Below are 13,120 nucleotides of genomic sequence, written 5' to 3'. Positions count from 1 at the left end.
CGATCTCGTAAAAAACGATCACATGGCATGACTCTTGCTAATAAGAAGATGGCTCAATGTGCTCCGCTTCATTATTTTGGTTTCTACTCCCAATTATTACCGAAATGTTTTAAAAAAAGGGTTTTCGGGCGTAGGCCTGCTTCTTGCTAAGCGAATCGAATCAGGTACCTATTCCCAAGCTATTGTTCTCTTATTTTGTTGTTGCAGATATCACCATTACAGTGGAATGAACCAAAACAAACTTTTTTTCTTTTTCCCCTTTTTTCCGATGATGGGTGAGACTCGGAGAGAAATGGATAAGAAAGGAAAAAGTAGAGAATTTTGTAAAAACGCCCGAGTAAAAAAAAAGTTTGTGAATTTCAATAAGTAATCTCTTTTATAGTATTTATAGTCATTACATTAAGAGCTGAAATATTAAGTTAACAAGATTCATAACAAAAAAAAAAAAAAAGACTAAAATTGAAAAGTCGGCTGACGAAATATCCACGTGGACCAATGGAAAAACACCATTTTCCCGTACAAAGGGAAAAAAAAAAAAAACCACCACTTTATAGGAGTAGTGTGAAAAAATGGCCCACGTGGAGCAACAACTCCCACTGCCCAAATTCCACAAACTCCAGAGAGCCCTCTTCACTTGCAGTTTGCCATTTTTTTTTTTTGCGGCTTCTTCCCCCGACTGAATCGATCTCTCTGCAACTTCCAACCTTGCCTCACGAAAGCTCCATTCCCCACAATCACCCTCCAAAAATGGCTTCGACCCCTTTCTCAGCTGCTTTCTCCACTCCTTCAAATGGCTTCCATCAGGCCAGGACGAATCGGAACTCCTCCTTTTCGACCTCTTTTTGGTCTCCAGCCGCTTTTCTCATGCCGTCGTCGACAAGATCCTCGCTTGGTTCCTGTAAATCGGCTTTTTTCGTCAATGGGTTGTCGTTATCCCTTCCAAGTTCGTCGCGACTTGGCTTCAGTTCTGGCTCGTCCGGTGTTTATGCTAGAGCCGCCACTGAGAAGACCCTCTACGATTTCACTGTGAAGGTATCGGATTTCTCTTCTGGGTATACCTGAAATTCGTTTTTAACGACGTTTGCTTCCGTTGGCCATTAGGGAGTTTGGTAATTTCACTTAAATTCGACGTTTTCATTTTCTATGTTTCTCTGTAGGATAAAGCAATCATCTTGACTTGCCCAATCTACTTTGAGAATTAGAAAAGAATATATCCTAATTGTCTCAGCCGCCGCACTGCTTTTGCATCTTCTCTGTTTTGTTGTTTCTTTTCGATGACGAGGAAGCATATTTTAGCTAGTAAATCTCGGTTCTTTCAATATGGACTGAAAGAAATTAAGCTGAAGTTGAGGTCTCTTATTTGATTTTTGTGCATGAATTGAACTCGTTTGCAAATTCTCCAAGGTATGCAAATCCTTAGAACTAAGATTCGTTTATATACTGAGTTTCTTGTAAAGCTGCTTTATTCATGATAATTGCTAATTGCTGCACACATCTTTCTTGATGGTTCAGGACATTGATAGGAATGATGTTTCATTGAGCAAATTCAAGGGAAAGGTCTTATTAATCGTGAACGTTGCTTCAAAATGGTAATTACTTTGTTGCTGTCAATTGTCTGTTTTAATTTATTAAATGCACAGTCTCATTGAAGAATTTTCTTATGATTTAGTGGTTTGACGACATCAAACTACAAGGAGCTCTCGCACATATATGAGAAGTACAAGACTCAAGGTGAGATGAAATTTTGAGGAGAGTTATAGAATTCCTTAAAAGCTTCCTCTGTTTGGAAGTTAGACTGCTATGTTGGAGCTACTTGTAGGAATCATAAGCTAGTAAAAACTGTAAATATAATCATCATCCAGCCAAAGGTTTTAAATCACCTTATTATGTCGGTATCTTTTCACACTCATCTGCAAATGTGCAATTGCGCTGGAGTTTTGTGTCCTAGATGCCAAAAGATTCAATTAGAAGTTTTCTTCAAGTTCTTGAGACCATCTAATATGGAGCTGAATGTCTGTTAGCAACAGGTTGTGTCAATCATTATGGTTCTCAATTACAGTTTCTCTCAATGATATGGGCTCCGACCATAATTTAAATCTTCTGAAGCAAGTTTTGTTTAGTTTGGTCTGTGGTAGCGTGTCTTGCAGAGATTGATAAAAGGGTTTTACAGTGGTCTTTGCTGCTGTTGAGTGTAACAGTGTGCTATAAATCAGTTGTCCTTGCTATGTTTTTCTGTGAGAATCTTTTACCAAATATACAAGTTAACCGCTATTGGTGTTCTTGTTCGAGTCCATTTTCAGGTGAAATATTTTGCCAATCATGTTAAAAACATCTTTTTCTGGTAATCTTGCACATTCATAAAGGACACTGTTAGAGATCCTTCCTCTGTGTGGGTGTGGGTGTGGGTGTGGGTGTGTGTGTGAGAGAGAGAGAGAGAGAGAGAGATCTTCTTCTTAGAAAGCGAAATACGTCTTTGCTTAGATGTGTGGAGAGAGAGATAGTGAGGGGGAGACAAAAGGACAGACCCATTTCCTACAATGCGCGCGCGCACACACAGACCTATTGGCTCTAACGGAAGATAGGGAAGGTTGTTTCTTGGCTGTGATGCAAAGATTCTTGAGACCTCTCTCGGATACTATACATATCTTTGAAATTGATGGGAAACACCTCGTGCTGTCCATGTCACAGGTTTTGAAATTCTGGCTTTTCCTTGTAATCAATTTGGTGGCCAGGAGCCTGGTTCAAATCCTGAGATCAAGCAGTTCGCTTGTACAAGGTTTAAAGCAGAGTTTCCGATTTTTGATAAGGTTTGACTTCCACGTGCATTCTTTCCACTTTAGCCTATAAGTGATGGCTGGAATGAATAACTGAGCTCAAGTTCTGTTGGAAACAGGTTGACGTTAATGGACCAGGCACGGCTCCTGTGTATCAGTTTTTGAAATCGAGTGGTGGAGGTTTTCTGGGTGACCTGGTCAAGTGGAACTTTGAGAAGTTTCTGGTTGACAAAAATGGCAAAGTTGTGGAGAGATATCCTCCAACAACATCTCCTTTTCAAATAGAGGTATGTTTCTGAATCTTATTGATGGAGTTCGGAGAGTTGCCTAAGTAACCGTTGTTCTGAAGTTTGGTCATTACTTGCTTTCATGAGTGCTTGGAGATGGTTACAGTTTTTGATGTTTGTATTACAATATTTACAGTGTGGTTTTATGATTGTTCACCTTGCTGTTCTGACAGAGAATGCAGGTCCTTATTTTCTCTTTCTGAGGCAGAGAGAGCTGTATGTTCATTGTAACTTCTGTGTTTTCTCAATGCACTAATTCAGCTGATTCATTGACAGTGAATTTTTTACTCCGCCCATTTCATCAGAAAGGAGGTCTATATGTGTCACGATCATTGATCCCAGAAGTGATTAAAAGAAAGACTTCTGTGCACATCAGATTGAACATCAAGCCTCATAAAGATTTGAGAAGTGATATAATCTTTTGAACATCAAGCCGCATATAGGTTGGAGAATTCTTTTTTTTTATTAACGTTCTCGAGTCTTCTTGCAGAAGGACATTCAGAAGCTTCTTGCTGCTTGACTGTTTTTCCGAGATTGGATCTCTCAGTGTAAGAGGAAACAAACTGAACGAGTTAGGAATACAGGTTCTGTGGCACTTCTTAGCATGATGTATTTGTGACATTTGGACGTGCTCAACTGGAGTTAGGTTGTTCATTCATCTACAGTTGCCTTTAATGGTGTTAGATGGTATAAATATGAACTGTTGTAAGGTCAATAACAGCCGGACGGAGCAATGACGCATGTACTTCCGCTTGTGAAACTCGGTATAGAGACTGAAAATGTACAGAGCTGGATTTAGTCTAGCGATTGAACTTCCAAACCAAGGACCTTTTTCTTTGGGTAAGAGTATCTCATTTTACATTAGGATACCGTGGGAAAGGCGAAAAGTTTTAGGGCTTGCATGACAATCATTCTATTATCTGATTCTGTTCTCCGGAACAGAAAAAGATGATAACCTTATTTGGTAATATAAATGATTCTGATTCTAATTCTGTTTTTTGAATCAGTTTCAGAGCAAAAATAAGAACAAAAAAAAGTTGGTTCTGAAAAAAAAAGAATCACTTTTGAAAATCACAAAATAAAATGAAGTCACTTTTCCCTCAACCTAAAATAGAACAATGAGGTCTTATTTATAAAAATAAAAATAAAAAAATTCGAAAAAAATTGGCAAATTTCTAAAAAATCACAAAAAATTTAGAAAATCCGTAAAAATAGAAGAAGCTAGATTAAGCTAGTTTGATCTCATTTTCATAAATTTGGGCATAAATTTCCTAGATTTTGTTCTTTTTTAGAAAAATCATAAGCACCTTTGAAATTGAACTTGAATCACATTTTTCTAAGTCCTTAGGGCTTCGTCGGGGTTTTATGATGCGAATAATCAATGTCATGATTCCTTGATTGTGCACTTGATTTAATTGATTGTGATTTGCGTAGGTTTATGTATTTTATACTTAGTCTAGTTTTAGAAAATTCTGGAAAAAGATAAAATAACCAGCGTGAACACTTAGCAAGCTCTCGTTCTTAAGTTTTGGATGAATTAAGACTAAGATTTGATTTTCTGGAAAAAAAAAACGCACACCAATGCAAGATAGTGCAGTGCATTTTCTTTGTAAAAACGAGGGTGTTGCTCGTGTTGGTTATCCGCTCCCTCAAAAGAGTTGGATGAAACCTCATAATAAATGGCGAAAATGACTTATGATGATTCTTGATATTTATTTTACATTTCAATATGCAATATGTTATATAAGAGAATCAATATGAATTAATATTCGGTTAATTCGAAATGTAGGATAAAATTTCACAAAGCAACTACATAATTATTTGACTTAAATGAAAAAAATTGGGAAGAACAATTGTTCCCGGGAACAGAAATTATGTGCATTTACCAAACACATTTCTATTCTAGGAACAAAAATTTAATGCGAGTTACTAAAGGCGTTCGATTCCCTAAAACTCATTCAGAGAACATAATCAGAAAAAGTCATTTTGATTGGAATCACTTTTTCGAATTAGAATGGTTGTCATGCAGACCCTTAAAGAGTTGGCAATCGCCTACCTATCATATGCCATGCTTAGAACTGAAAGGTTGGGAGGATGTGCGAGTAAATAGAGACTCCAGTAACGGCGAGTGTTAATGTTCCCAATCATAGTAGTGAGAAAGATGCCCAAGAGCTCAAAAAGTATTCATGCATCCATTCCGGATACCTGATTCTAATGGCAGCTTATTTTGATGTCTTCCACAGAGAGAGAGAGAGAGAGAGAGAGAGAGAGAGAGAGAGAGAGAGAGAGAGGTTTACAGTTAAGAGGAGATCTCTTGTACTACATCCTTTGAGGCCTGATTAAGGGGGTCTGATTTGGTGCACTGACCCTTGTTTGTGTGCTGGAAATATAGGATTATCGCACGATTTATTATCGACTTTTCTGCTTTCACTTGCGATACATTCATGATGCCGAGTCCCGCAGGATAATTTAGGCAGCTTCGAATGGGTTTTCACTTTTCTTCACGGTGATCTTTCTTCTAGATATTGCCGATCGAATCGTAAAACCGGCAACAATGTTAATCTACCGGTGTGCCAACCATGGCGATCGCCTTAATTGGCACATCCCGAAAATTTGTCTACAATGTTGTTTTTAATGATCAAGCTGATTGAACAACATCTCTCGCCTTCCACCCATGATGGATATGGCGCATGAGTAAAGCAAGCAAACCTCTCTTAATGAACTACGCACGCGTTATTTGCATGTGATTAAGATTAACGCTTTGAGACCTCATCTTTCTTTCAATCTAATAATTACATGATTTTTTTTTTTGTTACGAGAGGATTGTACTAATCTAAGGTAGGGATGTCAGAATTAAACTGCAAAACTAAACCGAACTAAGAACCGAATAAAAAAATTCATGCATTTTTGTTCGGTTTGATTTTTGGTTATACCGAAACAATAGCCATATTTTTTTGGTTGAGTTTATTTCAAATCGGTTCGATTCGAACTCGAAAAATAGACCCAACTTAAAAACTAACCATTCTCTCTTCTTCTAACTTTTTTTTTTTGGTCGGAACTCTTCTTCTCACTCGAAGGTTGCATTACATTACATTCGTTATTAGATGTGTCAAATGGGTGTGCTAGGTCGTATATGATCCGACCCATATTGATCTATTTAATCCGTTTTGATTTATTTTTATATAGTACAAATTTTATGACCCATACCCAGCTCGGCCCATATCCGACCCGACCCGACCCGCACCTGTATTATTTAAATACTTATATATTTAACCTAATCATGAAATAGTTGTTTCATAAATTAAAACAAGTAAAAACTGTTTCGCCGACCGTCGTCACTTGCGGCCCACCACCAACCGCCCCGCCATTGTGGCCTCGCTAGCCTTCTCTCGCCTCCCCCACTCGTCCACTACCGTCGCTTGCCCGCCGCTAGAGAGATTGCTTAACTGGAACCAAGCGATCCTGTTGACATCATTTGCCCTGCGGCAATTGAAGAAACGGTGTTCACAAGACGGCTTCTGATCGTCGCATACTCTTCTCCAGCATGCCTCCCGTCGTTCGATTGATAACAGGTACCAAGAAGCTCAAAGTGTGGTGTAATAGGAAGCTTTCTTGTGTGTATCCTATGGATGCTACTGTGTTGGATAGATGTGTCTTTTTAAAACTTATGGCTACCCTTTTTTTTATTGTGCTCCTTATTATCTTGTTGCAATAATAATTTCAGGTTTTAATTGTGATAGATAGAATGACGCCGGGAGAAAGCGTAGAGAAGTAGGAGGTAATACAAGTGAGGAATTAAGGGATAGAATACTCGCCACCAGTGGGAATCCACCCAAAGGATAAGAGTAGAAACAAGAACTCCTTCTTGTTAACAAGCCAAAGGCTCAAATAAATTTATCATTCAACAAGTCTGCCATTCTCATTCATCGAAATGCCCTAATATAGATGAACATGGAACAACCCTCCAAGCTTGAGTAAATGAGGCTTTTAGGAAATATCGAAAGACTTTGGAAAATAGAAAACACAATTAAAGTCTAGGAACTAGAACTTGACTCTTAGGAAAGACGCGATACAATTTAATAAGACTTGGAAATCTAAAGATTACTCAACTACTCTTAAAAAGATAAGAAATTATTAATGCCCTTTGACACCTTCAAGGATTGCTCCGGCATCATACGCTTCTGCTGCGTGAAAACTCATCCCCGAGTTTCCCTCATTGTCTTCTTCATGGTAAGGAGAAAGATCAGCAACATTGAATGTTGCAAAAACAGCATACTCACTAGGGAGTTCGATCTTGTATGCGTTATCACCAATCCTTTGCAGAATTTTGAAAGGTCCATCAGCTCTGGGCTTTAATTTTCCATGACAACCTCGAGGAAATCGTTCCTTCCGAAGATGAAGCCAAACCAAATCTCCTTCTTTGAAAGCCACGGATCGTCGATGCTTGTTCGCTCTTTCTTGATACTTGGCATTGTGCTTCATAATTCTTTCTCGAATTTGGGAATGGTGCCTTTTTAAATAATCAACATATGCTTCAGCGTCTCCGCTAAAATGATGAGTGATGGGAAGTGGAGCTAAGTCCAATGGACTAATAGGATTTTTCCCATACACAATTTCAAAAGGACTCGTTCCGGTTGTTTGGCTTGAAGAACGATTGTAAGCAAATTCAGCTTGAGCCAAAGTGAGATCCCATTGTTGCAAATTACTTCCAATTAAGCTCCTCAATAAATTTCCCAAACTTCGATTAACAACTTCGGTTTGCCCATCTGTTTGAGGATGATGAGAAGAACTAAATTGAAGAGTTGTGCCGAGCTTTTTCCAAAGTGTATGCCAAAAATGACTGACGAATTTGGAATCCCGATCGGAAGTCATTGTCTTGGGAATGCCATGAAGTTTCACAATCTCTTGGAAATAGAGATTCGCCACATGAGTCGCATCCAATGTCTTGCTACATGGCACGAAATGCGCCATTTTGGAGAATCGATCAACGACCATCATGATTGAATCTTTACCCTTTTGTGTTCGAGGTAAGCCAACCACAAAATCAAGACTCACATCTTCCCAAGGAGCCATTGGTACCAGCAATGGAGTGTACAAACCGATGTTTTGAACATGACTTTTGGCAATATGACAAGTTCGACAACGATTCACATGCCGCATGACATCTTTCTCCATTCAAGGCTAGTAAAATTTTTCTTTGACTAGAGAGTACGTCTTGTCTCTTCCGAAATGACCCGCTAAGCCTCCTTCATGAGCTTCTTTGATAATGGCTTCTCTCAAAGAACCTCTTGGTATGCATTGCAGAAAGAATTGCTGAATTGGACCTTTGGAATAATCTTTCCAAATCTTACCGAAATCTTGATCATCTTCATAGAGCTCCTTGATCATGTCGAAGCCTATAACGTTCACTTTCATAGTGGAAAGCAATGAATGTCGACGGCTTAATGCATCCGCAACACGATTAAGAACTCCAACTTTATGTTTGATGAGAAAAGTGAAAGCTTGAAGAAACTCAACCCACTTGGCATGTCGAGTATTGAGTTTATGTTGAGTATTTATATACCTCAAGGCTTCATGGTCCGAATAAAGAACAAACTCTTTGAACAACGGATAATGTTGCCAATGATCCGAGGCCCGAACAATAGCATAAAATTCCTTATCGTAAGTAGAGTAATTCTTTCGGGAATTATTCAACTTTTCACTAAAGAACGCAAGTGGCTTTCCTTCTTGGCTAAGAACCGCGCCAATTTCGACATTAGAGGCATCACAGTCAACCTCAAAGACTTTATTAAAATCTGGAAGTGCAAAAATAGGAGCCTCGGTTACCTTCTTTTTAAGGAGTTCGAAGCTATGTTGTGCCTCTTTCGTCCACTTGAAATTTCCTCCCTTCAAGCATTCTGTAATAGGAGCAATGATGGTGCTGAAATGCTTGATGAATTGACGGTAAAAAGAAGCCAAGCCATGGAAGCCAGAAGTGTTAACAATTTTTCAGGTTCTTAGCCATAGAAGCCGGAAGTGTTCGCAGATCTTTTTTGAGTAGCACGGAGTAGTGTTAACCCATAACCCCGACTTGGTTTTTTTTTTAGGGTTGTGGGAAGTGGCCCCGAGGTAGGGCTTGTATATATACGTTCTTCCTAGGGTTAACGGTAAATAAATAAAAAGAATTGTTTGGTGTGATTTCCTGCTTTTCTATCCTTGTTAATTTTATAATTGTTTGGGAGTTTCACGTTCCGTATGCGCTTAATAAAAAAATAAAAATAATGGGTCGATGACGTGCCCGGGACGTCGTCCTTTTATGACCTGAGGCGTTTTGGTAGGGTTGTTGTGGGCCCGGGGATCGAGGCGTGACACCGCCTCCTCTTTTTCTTTCTCTTCGTTCTCTTTTCTTTTTGTTTCTCTTTGTCTATTTCCTTCTACTCCATCCGAGCTGCAATCTCATCCTCGATAGTTGTTCTCACAATGGCCCGAATCACTTCTTCAATCTCATTGTCACTTGCTAAGGAGCTCTCGGATATTTGTTCACTTTCGTTGGGTCGACACTTGGTTGTCCTTGATAGGTGAGGCCATTTGCTATTTCAATGAATCTATCAAACATTTCTTTCACTGTTTTATTAGGCTTCATTTTGAATGCTTCGTCCTGGCCGATGAGTATGTTAACTTTGGTCTCCTTGACTTTGTCCGTTTCCTCATAGGTTACATGGAGTTTGTCCCATATTGCTTTTAAAGAAGGACAATATGCAATACGTTTGTATTCAGTGAGAGATAATGTACTCTAAAATGAATAAATAGCTTTAGCATCTAGAGCATCGCTCTTTACTAATGCAGTAGCAAGTAGAGCAAAGGTGGGAGTAGTGCTGGTGTTGTCCCTTGCATTTGAACGGCCTAAAATGCTTGCAGATGGATTAACCCATTTTTGCACGACATCCCCTATTTATGGGTTTTAGCAACCGAGATATGCCTTAAATTTATTTTGCTAATCGTTGTACTCCTTTCTGTGGAAATAAGGTGGCATGTTGTTGCTTCCTCCTTCAATCCAAGTGAGAGCAAAATTGCTAACCATAGTAATCATTAGCTTAGAAGTAATAGCACTTCAATACAAAAAATGAGCACTAGACACCGATACCAATTGTTGTGGCTAGCGTTATCACCTAGAGGGGGGTGAATAGGTAATTTCAAAGATTTTAAGAAATCAATGCGGAATTTAACTAGTATGCTCAGAATTTCGTTCATATGACATTAGCTAGTAATATTTGAGATCCCCTCAGAAGCAGATCTGTGCACAAATCTACCGACACAGTATACAAACAGAGAGAGTAAGGGAAAGAACATGTGCATAGAGAATTTATAGTTATTCGGCTTTGTTCAAGCGTACGTCTACTTATTCACGCTGGTGGCCAATTAGCTGGATTCCACTAGTGAATAGCTCGGAGGCTACAACTTGGAGAATAGACTTCCCGTCTAACACTCTTACACTCGTATGTTCTCCTCTAAGTATTATAATGTTGGATCAAAAGTATGTGAAGTTCTCTCGCTCTTGGAGTTTGAAATTTTGTTCTCTCGTACATGCGCTCTTCAACCTTGAAGTTTCCTTTTACACTCTTCCATCTCTAACTACCAGTTGCAAGATCTTCAGAGGATCACTCTCCAGAACTTTCCCGTTTGGACGAGAATGTATACAAAGGATTTTGTAGTTATTGAGGTCGACAAAGGAAAGAATCCCCTGTTGGATCAAATCGCCCATACAATCGGGATCTTGGATTTCGATAGATGGAGTTGTTCATTAGGTGAGTTATCCTCGTCTCCTTTAATCCACGTTTTTTATTGATCTTCTTGATTGAAAATCTCCAAGTACGAATTCAGCTTGATTGCTAGCCATTGTGATGATATAATATGTCCATTAAATTATCTTGAAATAAATCTCTTGATAATCTAGTCATTGCACGTAAAATACTTCACTCAGAGTTTGAGCATCATTCCAATGTCTAAGCTCGATATTGTATCTAAGTCCTTCGGAACAACGTCTAAGCCTTTTTTGCTAGATTTAATCCTGTGTAATCCACACTTTTTGGATAATCTATTTCACTGCATTAACTTAGATAGTAGATATTATGGATTATTTTGTTAACTTCAAAATAAATTATGGATTTTTCTCAACACTTGAGTATGTCTTGGAACAAACCATGAAACATGTGACAAGGTAGATTTTAGGTTCGGGGTATACTGAATAGGTTTCGGGTTCCAAAAAATAGGGAATTGCTTTGGATGGGTAGGTTCGAGGTGGAACTCGGAAGGAACTTGAAATCCCTCACCTCCAATAGAAAGAGATAGGAGTAATGTCAAGTGTTAACGGTCCCAACCATAATAGTGAGGAAGATGCCCGACAACTCAAAGAATTCCATTCCAGTTAGCTGATTCTGATGGCAGCTTGTTTGGGTGTTTTGTTTTTATTATGCAGTAGCAGAGAGAGAGAGAGAGAGAGAGAGTTTACAGTGAAATGGACCTCTTGTACTGCATCCTCGAGGCCTGATCCAATAAGGGAGTCTTACTTGGTACACTGATCCGTTCTGTGTGTCGGAAATCTAGGATTATTGCACGATTTATTACCAGACTTTTCTGCTTTTACTAGCGATACATTCATGATGCCGAGTCATGCATGATAACTTAAGCAGCTTCGAATCGGTTTCACTTTTCTTCAAGGTCCGGTCTCTGATCTTCTTTCTAGATGTTACCAATCGAATCGTAAAAATGGCGGCAATGGCAATCTGCCAGGGTGCCGAGTCTGCCGACCATGGCAACCGATAGCCTTATTCTGAGATTTCTGGGCAATGGGCATGTCCCGAAAATCTTTCTACATTCCCATGATGAAGCTGATCGAACAACAACTCTAGCTTTCCGCGATGGATATGGCGCTTGAGTGAAGCCAAGAAGCCTCTCCTAATGATCAATGGCAGCTTTGTTTAGTTGCAGATTTTAGATTCTGACATTCTCATGTGAATCAACTTCGAAATAAATAAGGGTGTTAAAATTTTGACGGCAAAGAAAAATACCTATTTATGTTATTAAGTGAGTGATACCTTTATACGCTTTTTCATATACAAATATGAAATAAATTATGAAATCATTCAATTAAGGGCGAGCGGTTTCAGATTCCGTACATGCTCCACTTGGAACATGGAACCTATCCGTCGGAACATGTTTTTCATTTTTTGAAACCCGAAACGTGCCATGTCACAGGTTCCAAGGTCGGTTCTAAAGTCTACCCAAGTTCCATCTATATTTTTTTAATTAGACGATTGTAGTGAATCATCACCGTTAATGACCACCACTTATTGCTACAATTCACTGATTACTACTCATATTTAGACACACAAATAAATATAAAATATTAATAAAATAAGAATCTCAGTCATGATTATCGTTGAAAAGGGAAGCTTAGACTAGTAATTCCCTATTACACACTTATCATCGAACGCCATGAAATATCGCAAGATCGCACGAACACAAACACAAAGAAAAACACAAAAAACTTGTTCCAAATTCGGGTTCTAGGTTCCATCTACTCGTTGAAACCGGTTCTCCAATTTTTGAAACCTGAAATCTATCTACCATACATATCCTAAAACCTAAAGGCCGATCGATTTTAGGATCCACTCTGAAATCATGCTCACCCAAACTTTCGACGATCCTCCAAACCCCTCCTCCACATCTCAGGTTAAGGGCTCCTTTTTCTTGATGTGTGCCCGTGTAGCAAGCATTACTCAGTGTACTACACACATTAAAGCAAATCCAGACCGCTGTGAATTTATAGAAGTGGGAATTTGAGAGGAGAAGTCATGTAGAGTAAAATGATCCTCGAACATGTTTAGATCATGCCAAAAATCTATTCCTACAAATTATACAAGATGCCCAAAGCACAATGCATGTCCGAACCCAAAAAGGTGTTTTACTACTACACGAATAATTTTGCGCATATGTAGAAATTATAATGTATTGGGAAGTAACCTTCACAGTCCAACCTCTTTAAGGATTAAAGTATTCAGTAGTGCATCTCAAACCTTA

The 13,120-nt window shown here is 38.8% G+C and overlaps 1 protein-coding gene across 1 annotated transcript; it reads left to right on the top strand.

The window, feature by feature from the left end:
- Nucleotides 1–607: 607 nt before the first annotated feature.
- On the top strand, nucleotides 608–3,897 carry LOC115736212 (putative glutathione peroxidase 7, chloroplastic). Its single transcript, XM_030667784.2, has 6 exons — nucleotides 608–1,032; nucleotides 1,513–1,589; nucleotides 1,670–1,731; nucleotides 2,689–2,807; nucleotides 2,894–3,061; nucleotides 3,552–3,897. Exons 1-6 carry the CDS (start codon nucleotides 748–750, stop codon nucleotides 3,579–3,581), a joined length of 741 nt encoding a protein of 246 aa, XP_030523644.1. The 5' UTR covers nucleotides 608–747; the 3' UTR covers nucleotides 3,582–3,897.
- Nucleotides 3,898–13,120: the final 9,223 nt, after the last annotated feature.

The sequence above is a fragment of the Rhodamnia argentea genome, chromosome 4, assembly GCF_020921035.1.
Source record: "Rhodamnia argentea isolate NSW1041297 chromosome 4, ASM2092103v1, whole genome shotgun sequence".
Lineage (NCBI taxonomy): Eukaryota > Viridiplantae > Streptophyta > Magnoliopsida > Myrtales > Myrtaceae > Rhodamnia > Rhodamnia argentea.
This window is presented reverse-complemented; position numbering and strand designations above follow the sequence as displayed.